Below are 17277 nucleotides of genomic sequence, written 5' to 3' on the forward strand. Positions count from 1 at the left end.
GAAGATTGGCGTGGGTTTCTGCAAGGGCGCCATAAGTGGGGGCCGCTTGCCGTTCAACTTTTTGTCCCTGGCTCCTATTTTGCATCATGTCTTGTGCAATCCCATTTTAGCATATGCGTTAATGAGTTATCACCATTAACGTTTTTGAACCCTCACAGAGACCTTGATCCTCAACCCCTCCAAAAGTCGCATCAGTTCATCCTTGTATCCATGGGGACGTTTGTGCCCGATTTGAAAATAATCTTTTTAAGGTGTTCCTAAGACATTGCTTCCATGAGGATCAGACGGATAACCCTTAAACAGAATGCCTTGGTTGTTGCCGACGCAGAGGCATAATGTGCACATTTGTAATAGCTGAGGCGGCATTCACACACAACCTCACAAACATCTGACCTCCATGCCAAAGGTCAGTCTCCGAGGGCAAAAACGGTCCATCAGAGGTTGGGAACATACAGAGCGAGCTGTACAGTTTAAAAGAAAATCTTGAAGCAAGACATTTCGAGTTAACCCAAAATATTTTTATTTTTTCCAAGCTTTTTTGTAACAAGAAAATACACTCAAGATTTACATGGTCAGTATATTCTGTGTTATTGACACAACCTATTACTATATACAAGTTCATTTAGCTGTGAACAGGCTTGACCAGGAAAATGCGCACATACTGTTCATAATTCAGATACATATTTATTTTTGCTGCAGACACAAGAACACATCTCTTTCCCTTTCTCTCTGTGCACTCGGCACATACAAGGTTTCCAGTATGGAAAATAAATCATTCAAAACAGAGTTAATTAGGGCGTTATGAATGTTAAGTGTTTACAGATTCATCATTTTGTTAATATATTTTCTGCTTATGCTGAATGCCTTTGTCTATGTGTGTACATGTACACAATCAATCTTCAAAGATCATGCCAACCACAACAAGACTGTTTGACAACTAATATTCCTATGAAAACAAACTCAGCAGGAACCAAATGTGCTGGCAGAGCTTCACAGGTACTAAATGTTCCCACAGTCACCTCAATACAACTGATACTTTGCCTCGTAGTCATTACATTCTGAACACATGCATTCATCGACTTAATATCTCAGTCTGTGTGAGCGACAGGCCGCCCCTGGCTGCGTTCTTGCGGGTGACAGTGGTACAGCGGGTGAGGATCTCCTGGGCCCGCGGTCTGGGGGGCACTTTAGGTGTTGTCGGACCCTTGTAGAGGTTGGGATCAGAGACACTGGGGGGCATTTTCCCCTCTAGGCCACTTGTCGGGCTGAGGCGGTTGCTCAACACGGGGGGAGGCGTACGGCTGAGACGCAGCTCCTGTTCGTTGTAGCTTTGGCTCAGGTTGAAGGACGAGGAGCTCGCCCAGGAACTGTCGAGGTCATCGCTGAAGCTGCTGCTGTCGCTCAGACTCCCCTCGCTGTCGGCCTGCAGGCTCAGGGGACGAGGCGAGACTCCGTCCATCTCCACCTTGATTTTGGGCAAAGGGAAAGGCTTTGGGGTCGTGGGGGAGGTGTCAACGTCGGTGGAAGAAGTAATGCTTGCTGCAGACGGAGCAGGAGGATGATAAGGGTGGATATCAACAGATTTTGACCTCTGCTGTAGGAGTGGTGGTTGCAGCTTGGGTGTGGAAGATCTGGCAGGAAGTTGCAGCAGGTTGCCTTGAGAGAGGCTGAGACCTTTGGACTGCTGATCCAGGGGCGGCATTAGTTGGTTCGGGGAAGAGTTGCCGCGATCTTGATTGGTGGCTATCATGCGGATATGAGGGCGTTTGTAGGGCTTCAAGTACATGATGGGGATGTAGCCTGCTTTACCATTATATCTGTTAAAAACAACAAAGTGGAGAATGTAGAGGGTTAAAATTAGAATTAATTTTGTTATGCAAGAGTATTTCCAACGATGTTTTCACACACACTTTTCACAAGTTATTTAGAGGACCAGTGCGTTTAATTTAGGGTGAAAAGGAATGCACTCATCCATTACGTTTGCACCTTAATTGTTTCTACAGGAGCCCAGAACAGACAAACCAACATGCTCCACAAAGGGCCTTTTGAGAGTTTACGTTACTTAAAAGCCACCCTAGGTTTTCTGACAAGCAGTGTATTTAAGTTGGGTTCCAATCTAAATCTAGTACACTGGACGATGTTTAAATGTTTAGTGTTAAATACCTGACGAGCCACCAGCCGTTGTCAGACTTCTGCAGGACTTCCACCACAGCACCGATGGCCACGGTTATCTCGTCATCCTTGGTGGCCTTGTAGTTCTTGACTGCATTGTATAGCATTCCTGGAGTGAAAGACATGTCTTTAATACAGTGCTTTGTTGCACCTTTACTTACATAACCAACCATGTTCATCCACATAAGTACTATAGTAAAGTACAGTTTTTACATATTTGTATTTTTGAGTATTTCCATTTTACTCTCTAACTGTGCACAGCACTTTAAAAAGGAAATTATGAACTGTGTACCCCCTTACATGTATTTGACACATATACTTTATATTTCCTTTTTACACAAAAAACCCCCATCTGTGCTTGTATGATATAATGCAGTAAAAAGCTGCTGCTTTACCCAGTAGCACACAAAGTATCTAAACTTAGTTCCACACTGACAGACTAAAACATTATAATCCTCTTAATGAGCAATTGTGATAAAAAAAAAAGCATATAATATTCTATCCTATTTCAATACAACACTGTGAAATGAGCCATTCTGCATAGAGAGCACTTTTAATACTCCAAGATAATTTTGCCGTTTATCTGTAATTTGACATTTTGAGGGTTTCTACAACCAACTTTTTCTACTTTCACTTTTAAAAGTATCTAACCCTTTACTGCTGTGTAAACAAGCTTTGTGTTGATGGTCTAATGTTCTGATTGGGTACAATACTGTACTTATGCACATACCTCTTTCAGAATTCCCATCTATTTCATCTTCATCCTCAGCCTCATCGTCATCCTCCAGTTTATCCAGGTAGGGGGCAGGGAACCAGGCCATCTTCTTGCTTTCATTCTCCACAAGCCACCACCCTAAACCAACAGGATTTCACATTTAACAGATCTCAGGGTAATGGGTTGTTGAGGTAAACCATTAACAGGACTCTGAGGCTCGCTCACCTGCTTTGTCTTTGATGAGAACATCGACTTTTTCGTCCAGCGCCACTTTGAAAGGCTTGTTCTTGGTGTCTTTGGTCTCGTAAGGAGCCACACACCTGTACGTCTCGGTGACAAACGGCTGGGTCACGTTCCCCACGCCCTGACCCTGTCCTGCATCTCTGATCATTTCATCCTCTGCTGGCATGATCATGATGCTGAGGAAGAGAGACACAATTATTAAGAATTAGGCAGAAAAACAGAGCAGCTCATTGAAAAGTCTAAATCGTAACTTCTATTAATAATCTGACATACTATACATTTGTTGAATTGTGGACTAGTCAGGTTTTAATTTAAAGGCTCCTGGTGCAGATCCTACATTTAACATGAACAAGGGCCTCATGCTTGCTGAGCAACTTACATGTTCTATTTTGCAATTATTTCATATTCCTCTGTTTTTTTTTAATACTCTAACTACTCAAACTATTATAATATTGTTATAAATTTTATATAATAAAACATATGTATATTCTCAATTAGACATTTTGGAAAAGCTAAAATCCCGCAGAAAAGCCTTCTGGAGTTGGTAGCAACAAATCGGAATTTAAATTTGAAACAAGAATGTTTGGTTATTCTACAAAATAATTTCCTTATTTCTTTGATTGTTTGATTGTTTCATATAATCTCATATAAAGGATACTTCAGGGTATATCAGTCATTACAGTTTTTGCCAAAGATGTCACCACTCACTCTTAAGCTTTTACAGCTTGGGGTGAGTAGCCTACTATGCCAAAATACTTCCCTAAAAGAGTAAAGGCATCTGCATTATATCATTATATGATGTCATTTTTGAAATGCTTTAAACTACCTGTTCTGGGCAAACTCCGGCTGCAGGTCCTGGTCTTTGGGGTGGAAGAACTGGATCAGGTCTGCCGACTGGCAGACCCTCGGGTCGCAGCTCAGAAGTGCATTACAATATTTCTGCAGAAACTTGAGTCGCAGCAGAGACCTGGTGGGACCTTTCTCCCGGCCGCCGCTTCTCAGCCTTCTGTCTGAAAGCACACAGGATGCGTAAAGTCAGGATCAACACAGAAATACACTTTGTGACTCACATAAACTGCTGCTGTAAATACATACCTCGATATCTGGGGATGATTCTGTCGGATTGTTTCATTTTACTTGCAGGTGGGAAAGCTTTCTTCATTAGTTTCTGTCATAAAAAAATGGGTAACAGAGTTGTTATTAATAACCAATAACCACACCACACAGGCGCAATACATGAACCAGCTGTATACTCACATGCATTTTCTTAAATTCCGGATTAGTCCTGTAAACTACAATATCACTCTGGTCTGACCAAAGCACGGAGGTCATGTACATCTGGAAAAATTAAAATGCAGATGTTAATCACACTGTAGAGAAGAGGTCTCTTAATTATCTTTTTTCAAATCGCCACGCGCTCACTTTGCTCTTCTCCTTGTGCATGACTCCAATTAAACGCACGCTGATGGGATACCGCTGGGCCTCCATGAGGAAGCGATAAGAAATAAAGTTGAGTGTTAAAGTTGTGAGGGTTCCTCAGACCGGCTCTGATCCTGGGACTGCAGCTCAGGAACTCGTCGGCACGTGTATTTATATTTGCTGCACCTGCGCAGGTATTGCGTCGCGGTATCACTGCGGAAACTCCAGCAATGTGCAATTTGTATTCACAGTCTTTATTCTAAATTTAGAGCACTTGTGTAAGGCGGCACGTTTTTGTGGTTTTCATTCATAAATGATGTCAGTGATGGAGAAATGTACTTTATTACATGTTGATGTAGATATGAGGTGAATGTCGCAGAGGTGTATTTAGATAGGAAGCTGTTAGCTCTGGTGATGGTTCATAATCTTTTTCCTTCAGAATATTTCTTCATGTCCTGGCCATTTGTTAAATTGTAATTGTCTTTTCTTTAAATATATTTCTAGCTCCCATCTGTTCATGTTTAGTAATATCAATCACATAAAGAATTCTCAGATTTACTTTTTCTAAAACATGTGGGTATTGGTGATACTTTTACCTACGAGACAAATAGACAGTACAATTATACAATTGAGTCAATAAAGTACACACAACGATAAGTGTTAAATTAACAAATTATCCTGGTGCCCGCTACAATCATGGGAACCAAAACATATATTCTATTGAGCAGGTGTAGGATTAACACAGCCTGATTTATTTTACCTGCAATAACATCTCCTCATAAAGTACTCTCATGTCTATGTTTTCCTTTATAACCAGGACTATCATAATAAGGTTAATGTTGTTTCTGATCAATCATTTTGTATACACACTGTTTTCACATCCTTGATCAAGTACACAAATCATTGATTGTCTTTAGTGTGTTTGATTTAACATGAATGTAGTGCTAACTAGCTGAACTATTAATTAATAGTCAAATGCATCAGTGTTAACACCAGTAAGAAAATAATCTGTTCTTAAAATAGCAGGCAGCATTGTTTGAGCTACATGAGGAAGTTATTGCCCATATCTTTCCACATGTCTTTCCTTTCTATTTTGTAGAAATAATGTTTCCTTCTGTCTTTGTTCGCCAAACATGCGCAGCACGTACGCCAAACATGCGCAGCACGTACGCCAAACATGATCCACATGCATTGGTTCTCAGCTAGTTTTATTTAGAAATGACTCTTTCCTGAATGTGTCTTCCTGGTTAATCATCAGCCTATTGATATAAGGAATTCCAAAATCTAAATTTGGCATTACTCTGCGCTTTCCTTTGATTTAGGAATGTGAAACTAGCCTTGGTCTCCAAACACCTAAATGGGGTTGTACACATGCTTTTAAGATAAGATAAAGATAAGATATACTTTAATGATCCCAAATTGGGACATTTCTTCATTGCAGCAGCATGAAAACAAAGTATTGCACATAATTAGAATACTAAAGAGTAGAAAATAAACAATTATACAATATATACATCTCAAAATAGAAGATAAAACAGAACTAAACTATCTGACAAATAAAACATTGTTGAAGGGCAACACAATATAAAAGTGGGATATTATTTACATATAGTGCGCAAGATTAGGGGTTAGGAGTTGCCCTGTGTATTTGATATTAGATTTTTCACTCCACTTATTAGTTGATTTTCATACCAGCCTCACTGTGTCAGAGACTATATGAGGTTCATGACCACACATGCTGCAAAAGGTTTGAACAGTTTGGATCCTAACATGCACTCAAAAGCCAGAAGGACTCAAACCTTTTTTTGTACACCACTGCCATCTAGTGTTGGCTGTCTCTTCTGTGCACAGGAGATTTGACTTAACCTAACCAGTCATGCAGTGCTCCTGTACCCTAATGGTTAACGCACATTACCACACAACTGTCAACGTCCCCGGTTTAATTTTAGCCAGGAACCTTTGCTGTATGTTGTACCCATCCATTTATTTATTGAGTCTTTCTTCACTATGACAAAGCAATACAAAACTTGAAAAAAATACAGTGGATATCAACAGGGTGGCAATGGTTACTTTCCCTTTAAACGTAAAGATGGACATCTTCATGCAACTCTGGGAAACATTGATGCAATATGTCACATCTGAGAACTTCATTTCCTTTATTCTCTTCTCTCGACTGTCCAAATGCCTCACTTTAGTGTATGCAACTGTGCAAAGCCAAATTTGTATTATTTCTTACTTTACCTATCAGCAAGTATGACGTTATATTATGTCTCTTTAGGCATTGCTATGCTTAGAAAAATAGATTCTAAATGTAATCAAAATTAGGCAGCACTACAATACGTTTGGTACAAGATACTTATTACTCTTTATGATATCATTATTATTTCTCATTGCTTTTATATGCATATATCAACGCCAGTAGACAAAATAACAATGCATTTTAGATTTGAATAAATAATACACAATTGTATGAAATAGTTAGCTCTTTATTTCTCCTCACTCACAGGTGATTTATCATACATCGTCTTCTTTAAATCAGGATTATTAAACCAAGACTTAGAATGACACACTCCCATATAAACATCCAATTCTTACATTGCACATTGTGTTCTCTGTTATATGATTAATAAAAAAGCAGACTATCATCTTCAATCCACATAATTGGGTACAAAAAATATATAGTGCCAACATTAATCTCACAACACATCACATCCGCTCCTCATGCTGCAGCTGAAAGTCTCTGAGCAGCACAGAGGCGGCAGGCGGAGGACATGCACGCTCCATCAACCCTTTTCAGAAATAAACTCAAGTTAATAAAAAGTCCTTGCACAATTTCTCTCAAACAGACATATACTGTCTTGATTCTGTTCAAATAAAACCATATCAACCTAAACATGGAGCTTAACAAACATTTAAAATTGTAAGGCAGCTGGTTTTATTGTTCCTACTTCAGACCTTTTTCCATGAGCCACAAAAGGTGCTTTTTGTTTTAATCAAAATTGTTTATGTTACACATTGTAGATACCCTGCTATATTATCTGAAGCTTTTTATGTTTTTTCCAACTATTGTGAATTTGGTAAAGCCAAAAAATCCATTTCCAGCCTCTGAAATTAGGAGATTTCCAGCTTCTGTGTTGAATGTATATAATATAAAACTGAATAGTTTGGGACTTACAAAACAAGACATTAAAAAGAACATATAAAATAATCGGCAGGTGGATTAATAATGACAGTAATGACAGCAGCCCTACAGCTAACAGCTTCTTAAAATGGAAGTAACAAATGTGAATAAAACCAAAGAAAATATTGCATTAGCAAACTGTGTTGAAGATTCATATTTAAATCAGTTCATCGTATTAATCGTTATTCATTAATTGTCCAGTCTGTCAAAATGCACAGTTGGAATGTACGGTCACACGCTTCAAATGCGGGCCATTAAATAAATAATTTTTTTCTGTAAGCTTTTTCTTAAGCATTGTATTTCAAGGTTGTTCTTGATTTGGACAATTAATAAATATAAAGTAGATGACCTTTAGCTTGCATAAAGACATTTTGATGTGAAGTCATTTGAAGACTATTTGTTGAGTTTTTGACTGTGTTGGAAGTTGAAATTGATGGTTAATATATCAACAATGCTGTAAACGTTACCCCATCGCACCGTCCCTGAGCAACACACCTAACTTACAGTCTTACAGACCTTGCATAAAGAGTGAATCACTGCTCATCATTGCTGCTTTTGTAACCCCTCCATCCTTCTCTGCACGGGGCGGCAAAGTGATGTTAGAATAATAAATTGAGGCTTTGCTGAATATAAACTCTCTAAACTCTAATATTTATATAAACCTAATGTTCTTTTCTATTGCAACTCTCATTCAGAAGGCAGTTATGTTGAGTGTATCCACTGTAGGATTTCCATGTCCAACAACAAGGGGACACATCTTATGAGTAAAGAAATTGGGAAGCACATCATTAAAATAAAACAGACCAAAAATAGGACAAATAGGATAAAAAATATAATCCGAGGTAAACATGAGCTCTACAGTGAATCGATCATCCGTCACTGATCTCTGTCTTTCTCTCCTCCTCCTGTGCCCTTTTTCTTTCCGTCCACCATAGGAGTGTCTGACCCCACGTTGTATTTCCCAGCAGTGTGGAAACGTGTCAGCTCCGATCATGGCACCAAAGGGCTTCTCTGTTGTTCCCGTCCTATTTAACCACAGGCGAGCATGAACTGTCCCCTTCTCGACTCGATACCTGCGTGTGTGTTTGTCACCGAAACTCATAAATAGGAATACTGTGCTCTGGAACATGGTTTAGGTTTAGTGACTGATACCTGCAGAGGGAAGGAGACAAAGAGAAATAAGAGCGATATATACTAGGGATGTTAATATTCACCGATTCGCATCGGTGCACCGGCATAAACGTTCAAGATGCGAGTGCACCGGTTGAAAGAGTGCACATCGGCTACAGTTTGGGTTGAACTCGCGATGCATCGATTGTAGCGTCTTTGCATCGGTAAAAAAACGATTCATTCATATAATATCCCCTCATCCTGTCAGCACTCAGCAGAGACGATCTTTGATCTTTGCTTCGCACTACGGAGGCCGAGAGTCTCAGTTATCAACACACATGGAAGTCGAGGAGAAAGAGAAACACAGCGCAACGAAAAATACCTACAAATCAAACGTTTGGCAACACTTCGGATTTTTCAAGAAAGACGGTCAACTTGAAGAATCGCTCGCAAATTGTAAACGATGCCGTGCCGCTTTAAAGTACACAAGTAGTACGCGGAACTTAGCGACGCACATAAAGAGGCGACATGGGGTCTGCGGCTGAAAAGAAAAACCTGAAAGTTAGACATATGAGTTAAATCACTCAGTGAGGTGTTCTGTCAGTGAGAGTGGTGTTTAGTTTACAACAGCCTGTGACTGCCAATAATAGTTTAAATGTCTTCCTTACAATTGTAAGCAGTTATGAAATACCTGTTTGTGAAAGGTTATTTGTATTCTTTATTGTTCATATAGAAACCACACCACTGCTTTCTGCTCACTGGTGAGTTAGCCTATGAATGAGTGTTAAGCACATCAGGCTGGCAGTTGTATGGGCATTGCACTATGGTAGTTGTTATTTGCACATTGTTAATCATGGGCAATGCATCCTTAAATTGTTTAACTGTGAGGTGTTATACAATTGTACTTTACTCTGGAGAGTTTTTTAAGGTAAAAAAGGTAACAAAGAAACAGCATGATGGGATGCACAGTACTAGTAGAGAGAACCACATATGTAAAGCACTTTTTTGTTAATCTATGATTTGCTGCATATAAGGAATAAAACAAAAATCCTTTGTCGTACCATATTGAAGTATCATTATTTTGCATCGTGTTGAATCGCATCGTATCCCATAATGTTGAATCAAATCGTATCGAACTGTATCGCAACAGGGGTGAATCGTATCGTATCGCATCGCCTGGTGTTTCAAATGTATCGTTAATGTATCGTATCGTTGGCAACGTATCGAGATGCGCATCGCATCGGCCTTAGTGATGGAGATGCACATCCCTAATATATACATAAGAAACGTGTGGCGACTGTAGTTCGTAATGTTTGATAGTTACCATTCTGAGCTCCTATGGTAATAATACCCCTCGATAGTGGCCGTGGACTTCTGGAAACAGATGTAATAGAAGCCAGCGAATGAGGCACCGCTGATGTCTTTGATAGTGTGGTCTGGAACTAGAAACTGCTCCTGAGAGAGCAGAAACAAAGAGTAGAGGTTATAGCTCAGAGCGAACACAAGAAGAGAGAGAGAGGTGTGTAAGATGATGTACTAACCTTCCACCTCATGAAGACATAATCACTGTTGTCCAGCAACTCATAGTCAAAGTCGTCTGAGTTGAAGCTTTTGGCATACTTATAAAAAGGCTGGAACTTGCCCTGTAAGAGTTTATTAAGTACTGGTTAGAGACACATTATGCTAATACAGCAGCAAATGCCTATCATCCCTTGATACAAACTTAATATTAAAGTTGCAAGGAGATCTTTTCAAAACAAAATGAGAAAATAAGACATATTTCTATGAAGTGTCAGTGAACTGCAGTGTTTCCCATACATTGATTTATTTGTTACGGGGCGCCACAATTAAATATCGTCCGCCACAAATGGATCTCATAAAAAAAATATAAATAATAATATTTTGGGAAGGTGCGGTGCGGTCACTGCGGTGCCCCCACAAATAGAATCAAATTCTGTGGGAAACACTGAACTGGTTAGATAAAGAGCTGCAGATTCCAGATGCTTACAGCATTTTGGGTGAACGTAACTTTTACTGTGCCTTTCCCATCATATTGAAGGCTACTCATGTTGTGGTTGCGGAGTAAATGTATACATTCTGGTGTTATGGTGTATATTCATCTGATGCAAGCCTCTGAAAACACCTGCAAACACTAAACCAATGAATGCACAAATAATGTTGCACCATATTTGTGCTGTTGGTCAATATAAAACTTGATTTAAAAAAAAGTCTTACTTCATTTGGCATTGATATATAACCAAGCAAAATCCAACAGAAAAAGTAACAACCATTAATTTTAACCCAAATTAAAAGTTAAACTGTACATACCCAGTGCTTTCTGTCAACGTCTTCATCAGCGTCCCACTTTCTAGTTAAAAAAGGCCTTTTTCGACTGATAATTTCACCAGCAAAAAACGTTGTGAGAGTGGGATACTCCTGTAACAAAGACAAAAGGGAAGAGAACATTAATACATGAATTGTAGTTTAATTTGCTTCCAAAGTGTATGCCTGGATATTGTTATCAAAATGCTTAAAAGGGAACTGTTCTGTCAAGCCATCACTGTGCAACATGAGATTGATTAGATTTCCAGCATTTCCTGTTTATAAAATGCAAATGTTATGCAGCAGATGAAGTAAGAGATACAATTATTTAGTAGCCATTTTTCACATTCTGGATATCTACATGCACTTGTTCATCTTCAAACATTAGGGAGAATCGTCATCCTTTTGCATGTTGACTTCCTGCATGTAGTTGTTTGACAGTAAGCAGATGCACTCGGGCATACACTTAAATAAGATGTGAGCAGATAACAGTTTGTTCTCTACCTTTATTTCTCATAAACAACGTATCAGTTGAAAATAATATGTCTCATTACTACCACACAAATGTTGGCTCCTCGTCTTTCATGCCTCTCTACCACAGCCACTTCACTTCAGGATCCTGTTGACATTTCCCCCTCCATATGTTGCGTAATGTCATGGGTATACAGTTGACACACTTACGCTACGGACCTGAAAGAAGAGGTCAAGCCTAGAGGCCTAATATTTGTCTACCTTCAAATATTTGTTACAGTTTAGCCTGCACCAAGCAAGTAGAAACCAGTTCCCACTTGTTTTTAACAGTGTGTGCTTATTCTATGACTGAATAAAGGTCAGTGTTACTACATCTGAGCTATCTCAAAGCTCACCTCAGTCAGCCCCTTGATCTTCAGGTATCCACACAAATAGGAGTCCTCCACAGTCACATGCTGCAAACAGATTTAGACAAAAATTATGAAAAACAGCAGAAGTGCTCTATACAGAGACATATTGTAGGCATTCAGGCATTATATTTACTTCCAGTAAGTTTGCAGAAATTGCTGTCAAAGGCAATGCTACGAGGTTCATATGTATACATATTTATGTAGCTAGTTGCAAGAAATGCTAACGTCTTTGGGTAGTAAAAATACTACAAAATGGGCAACGATAATGTTAGTTATTGCAAAAAAGTCCAAACTCAAAATGTCACAGTAAAAACCTTGCCAAATAAACGTGTCAACGTGTCAGCATTGTATGACAACCATAAAGATCTTACCAAGCTAATGTCAGCAAAGTTAGCAACTAGGTGTACAAATATGCTGACTTTGCATATAACCATAAAAACTAATGATTTAAAAAAAAAGTGCGTGTCAAAAACACATTACCTGCAAAACAACCTCAACGGCGTAGGAGTTGCCTTTGCTTTTCTGAAAGCCCCGAAACTGTGAGCCGCTGTACAGCAGCGAGATGGCCACCCCCGGCTGGGAGGTGTTGATCGGGGCAGGGGGAACAAGAGAGGCCGAGGATGTGCAGGCCGAGCCGGGGATACTGCAGCACTCTGCTCGGACAGGCATGATGAGCGCTAAAGTGTCACCGTCAGCAACCGTCATGAACTTTATGACTGAGCACACCACGGCTGCACAGAGAAAAAGTCCTGACAGAGGGGCTGCCAGCGGCACAAAACCCCAAACTTTGTCTCAATTTTTCAAGCTGTCCATGGACTGTCTACGGAGGAGGCATACTGCAACGTTTCACTCCAGAATCCAGCTTTCTTGAATTTCATTGGCTGGAATCTGGTACTCGGCTGGAGCAACAGTCTTATTGGATAACATCCCGAGGTGCATTCTGGGAGTTGTAGGATATTTCATACTACACTACAAACACAAGTGAGAGACTTATGGGTAACACAAATGTTTTTAATCCAACATTCCACAAGTCTGGATACAAATACATATGTATTTAGTTTGTGTTATACATACTAAATATGACAACACAGAGCATAAAATAAGATAGCATTTAACAGGATTTCCCCTCATCTTTTGGTCACATTCTTATTTTTCACACTACTTATTTTTTTTAGCCTTAGAAAGCATTTAACCACACATGTTTGAATCATTGCATATAACTAATTTTTATTCAGAACTTTAGAGTTTGTAATATTTTTGTTTGTTTGTGTAACCAAGTAGATACTACTGAAATGATGCTGCTACTGAAAGTCCTCCAGCTGCACCAGCAGATGGTCCATATATCTGTGGAGGTCTTTGATTCGCATGCGGTTCTCCTTAAGGTCTTTGTCTTGAATCTGAAATAACACATAAATCAAAAAAGCAAAACAATAACAAGACTGTGAGATAAAAGGGAGAGGTTTGTCATCCAGATGAAAATAAAAATGGGCTGTTTGTTTTAATGTAAATTCAACTCTTTACCCCTTTAATGAGGGCCACTTTCCAGGAATTGGCACGTGAAACCAACTGAGTCTCTCGGTCATTGATCTTCATCAGGTGGTTATCGTGGCCGGTTGCCAGTGCATCCATCACTGTCTCTTTGTCTGTAAACAGCTGCACACAGAGAACACAGGGGAGACAGCACTGACATTGGTGATAGTCCATGTTCTCTGACTCATTCAGGTTCATCTTTGTCCTCTTATCAGGGGAATCTATTCAAATGAGAATTTGCAATATCATATTTATTTGCATATATATGCTAAATTACATGTGCTAAATACACAGCATCTTCAACACAATATGACAATATTCTTTAATTTTGTGGGTGTTTTTTTCTTTTTCATTGGTCACAGTTCTGTTTAAGATTAATCAGAGCACAACTGAGAGATACAATTATTTTTAGTTCAAATAGTTCTATATTCTATCGTAAAAAGGATAAAACTCACAATTCTAACATCATCTGGCAAGAATTCATCCAGGTTGTCCTTGCTGGCGTCGTCCAGAAGTGCTAAAGCAGTCACTCGCACCTTCCCATTATAATCATCCTCAAGATCTCGACATTGCGCAAATGTATGAATATGTCAAGGAAAGTCTAAATTGGATTGACGATCCTCTTACCATAACTGTGTGTGTGTGTGTGTGTGTGTGTGTGTGTGTGTGTGTGTGTGTGTGTGTGTGTGTGTGTGTGTGTGTGTGTGTGTGTGTGTGTGTGTGTGTGTGTGTGTGTGTGTGTGTGTGTGTGTGTGTGTGTGTGTGTGTGTGTGCAGACATGTGCACAGACATTTAGACATAATTGATTTTCTGTCAACAAAGAGCGGTTAATTGCTATGCAAACCAGATTTGATTATTTTACAATCGGACCTGGAGCAAGTTTCTTCCCCAAATCAGGGAAAACATTATCTCAATAGTTTGACCCTGGGAACAGATGTGTTATTGGAAATTATTTAAAGCTCATGAGCTGATGCACAGTCAGAAAGGATATATCCCCTGGACCATTTCAGTGAAGTAGCCAACCATCTCTGAGATGTTGATGTCCAACCTTTTGGTGATATCCTGAAATGAATAGAAGGCTTCATTACGAAGAAGAATTATAAATAAAATAAAAATAGCACACATTTTTGGACATGTGGGAGCTTGCTAAATAATTGAATCTATATATATCCAATCTACTATAAACTAGGCAACTGAACGTGTCACCTTAGACTTAAAATGTATAGACACAGTGCAGTTTTATGAATAAATGTAAGATATACAATGTATAGAATGTGGACACACACACACACACACACACACACACACACACACACACACCCACACACACACACACACACACACACACACACACACACACACACACACACACGCACACACACACACACACACACACTGACCTCCAGCTGGCCGACCATCTGAAACTCCAGCGTCATGAGGCCTTTACAGAGTTGGTTGATTTCATCATTGCACTGGTTGATCTTGACCTTCAGTAATTCTCTGTCTGATAACTTCCGCATGTCCACTGTCCTCTAGAAATAAAAACAAGACAAACATCCTTATATTGGTTGCTAAAAGCTGCTTTACTGGTTCATCTAAATACTATACAGTACAGTTGAAAACAGTCTGGTCCTAACACCTTACCTCTTTGTGTTGCTGCTCGAAGTTTGCCAATATGTGCAATGCTTTCTGCTGATATTCAATCACAGTCTCATTCTGACCACTGAAAAAGCAGTTCACTTCTTTGTCCCTTCGTTTATGTTCAGCCAAGCCTGTTTCAAATACTTGCTTGCACAGATCCCCCATTTGTTTCTCAAATGTAAGGGTATGGTTAAGGAATTCAAGTTTTTTTTCTCCCCTGTGATTACATAACAAATTATTATTATTACATTTGGTTTAAAAGGATATGTTAGAAGCAGATCAGTGATTTCAGGCATGCGGTGCAGTTTATCTGCCTCTTGGTCGTCGTTGAACATGCACTTAAACAGGTCAGAGCCATTCAGGAACTCCACAAAGGCATCCTATCAGGAACATCATTTTTACAAAGTAAGTATAAGAAATATGAGAGCTCAGTGGAATATAATGTTGATGATAACCACATGTCAGCTTCACTTTACAGTGTGTAATTTGGCTTCAGCCTCCTTGCGTTGATCAGCTTTTTCAGCTTTTTGCTTGTGCAGCTCCACACATTTTATCTCCTCGAGGACATAGCGGTGTTTGATAGATGCTTCTTTCTTCTGTACATAGACACACAAGACATAGACACATTGTTATACAATATCATCACAACAAAATGTAAATAGCCATGTGGAATTTGCACACAAACTAAGGCATACTAATGTTTTATTAAAAACACAGCACTTATACTTACTGTATTTTCGTCAAGTAAAGTGTAATCTAGGAACTTCAAGTCTGGAAAGAAGGCTGCGATGAACAATGTGTAATCGTCTTCCTTACTGCAAGGGTTTCCAAATAGGTTGATGTTGAACAGGTTCTTGAACTTCCTGAGATAGAGCACCTTTGAAATGCATTCAAATTGTATGAGATTATGTTATTTTATATTATGAAACTAATCAAATACAAAAGTACAAGTCTTATATTAATCTTGCAATATAAATGTAGCATTTTACACATATGTGACAGATTTATACAAGAAAATTTTGTCGTACGATGTCCAACTCTCCAAGGAGGTTGTTCGCAATGGAGAAATGAGTGAGTCTCTCAAGTGTTTCCATGTTTTCGAGAACAGAGATTTTGTTGTCGGACAAATTCAGCAGTTCAAGCTTCTGCAAGGACTCCAGACCTTCAATTAGTTCTATGCCGTTGAATGACAGATCTAAAAGACATATTCGGAGTAAATGTCATTATTACTCAAAGTTACTGGGCTCATATTTTAAGACCACATCTTTGATAAAGCCTGCACAATCATTTAAAGAAAGCATAGCAAAACATAAAAAACAAAACTTAATTTACCAAGCCATGTCAGATTAATCAGATGATCCAGACCCTCAATGTTTTCAATGAGGTTGTTATTCAGATTGAGTCTGGCCAAGGATGTGAATTCCCATAAGTGGTCAATCCTCAGGATGTCTGTGAACAAACAACCTTCAAATACCTGAAATCCAAAACACAGTCATAAACCACATTTTATTTTACTTACTTCTGAATTCCAGACATAGTTTAAGGATTTCATCGAGCTGGGTTCCCTCTTCATTGGCAATGCCCTGACCTTTATCTTTAGGTTCTTGCTCCAATATTGCCCGCTGCAGCAAATCCTCATTCATCAAAATACCACGACTCATCATCCTTGTAGGGTACGCTTTACTTCACTCCCACTGCTCAAAGGAGAAAGTAGATTGTATTTTGTAGATTTAAATGAGTTTACCAGACAAACATCATAGCCAACATTTGCCAAAAAACAACAACTTGTAAGCAAAACTGCAAAAGTATTTTAAATACAACAAACAATGCAATATTACCTAATTTAGCTAGATAAACTCTAACTTCTTGCCGCGTTTGTTTACACACTGTTACATAGCAACCGGCTGAACCTAAGCTGCGTTCAAGTATGTTCCAAAAATGCTGTAAAAATAAACGCTCGACTCCGAACATTCTTGCTTTTCTTGTGAATGAATATAATAACCACACACATTAAAAATAATGGTGCCCACGATGAAACTAAGACTTGGTGTAACGTAGTTTTC

The 17277-nt window shown here is 39.1% G+C and overlaps 3 protein-coding genes across 3 annotated transcripts; all 3 read right to left on the minus strand.

Moving 5' to 3' along the window:
- Nucleotides 1-503: 503 nt before the first annotated feature.
- Nucleotides 504-4703, minus strand: LOC117492821 (NADPH oxidase organizer 1-like). The gene is made up of 8 exons (XM_034143218.1): nt 4553-4703; nt 4388-4468; nt 4226-4298; nt 3957-4140; nt 3113-3306; nt 2903-3025; nt 2164-2281; nt 504-1817 (listed from the first exon to the last, which is right to left on the minus strand). The coding sequence occupies exons 1-8, from the start codon at nt 4616-4618 to the stop codon at nt 1073-1075; spliced, it is 1584 nt and encodes a 527-aa protein (XP_033999109.1). The 5' UTR covers nt 4619-4703; the 3' UTR covers nt 504-1072.
- A 2311-nt stretch (nt 4704-7014) lies between these two features.
- gid4 (GID complex subunit 4 homolog) lies at nt 7015-12884 on the minus strand. The gene is made up of 6 exons (XM_034143237.1): nt 12524-12884; nt 12029-12088; nt 11169-11276; nt 10382-10483; nt 10165-10295; nt 7015-8882 (listed from the first exon to the last, which is right to left on the minus strand). The coding sequence occupies exons 1-6, from the start codon at nt 12746-12748 to the stop codon at nt 8819-8821; spliced, it is 690 nt and encodes a 229-aa protein (XP_033999128.1). The 5' UTR covers nt 12749-12884; the 3' UTR covers nt 7015-8818.
- A 336-nt stretch (nt 12885-13220) lies between these two features.
- On the minus strand, nt 13221-17083 carry drc3 (dynein regulatory complex subunit 3). Its single transcript, XM_034143243.1, has 13 exons — nt 17053-17083; nt 16734-16908; nt 16547-16663; nt 16243-16409; nt 15945-16091; nt 15691-15810; nt 15482-15594; nt 15218-15392; nt 14974-15105; nt 14565-14635; nt 14029-14152; nt 13565-13696; nt 13221-13440 (listed from the first exon to the last, which is right to left on the minus strand). The coding sequence occupies exons 2-13, from the start codon at nt 16876-16878 to the stop codon at nt 13345-13347; spliced, it is 1539 nt and encodes a 512-aa protein (XP_033999134.1). The 5' UTR covers nt 16879-16908; nt 17053-17083; the 3' UTR covers nt 13221-13344.
- Nucleotides 17084-17277: the final 194 nt, after the last annotated feature.

This window comes from Trematomus bernacchii, unplaced genomic scaffold (genome assembly GCF_902827165.1).
Source record: "Trematomus bernacchii unplaced genomic scaffold, fTreBer1.1, whole genome shotgun sequence".
Lineage (NCBI taxonomy): Eukaryota > Metazoa > Chordata > Actinopteri > Perciformes > Nototheniidae > Trematomus > Trematomus bernacchii.

Bases quoted from the DNA above. Each gene is read 5' to 3' on its own strand.
- drc3 (XM_034143243.1), bottom strand. From the start codon at position 16,878: ATGATGAGTCGTGGTATTTTGATGAATGAGGATTTGCTGCAGCGGGCA. The intron at 15,811-15,944 runs GTAAGTATAAGT...GTCTATGTACAG, and splicing joins CTTTACTTGACGAAAATACA to AAGAAAGAAGCATCTATCAA. The intron at 14,636-14,973 runs GTCAGTGTGTGT...TATTCATTTCAG, and splicing joins AGATGGTCGGCCAGCTGGAG to GATATCACCAAAAGGTTGGA.
- gid4 (XM_034143237.1), bottom strand. From the start codon at position 12,748: ATGACGGTTGCTGACGGTGACACTTTAGCGCTCATCATGCCTGTCCGA. The intron at 10,484-11,168 runs GTATGTACAGTT...AAACTCTTACAG, and splicing joins ACGTTGACAGAAAGCACTGG to GGCAAGTTCCAGCCTTTTTA. The intron at 8,883-10,164 runs GTAACTATCAAA...TTCCCTCTGCAG, and splicing joins TACCATAGGAGCTCAGAATG to GTATCAGTCACTAAACCTAA.
- LOC117492821 (XM_034143218.1), bottom strand. From the start codon at position 4,618: ATGGAGGCCCAGCGGTATCCCATCAGCGTGCGTTTAATTGGAGTCATG. The intron at 4,141-4,225 runs GTATGTATTTAC...GTGTGCTTTCAG, and splicing joins AATCATCCCCAGATATCGAG to ACAGAAGGCTGAGAAGCGGC. The intron at 1,818-2,163 runs GTATTTAACACT...TGTTTTTAACAG, and splicing joins AACGGCTGGTGGCTCGTCAG to ATATAATGGTAAAGCAGGCT.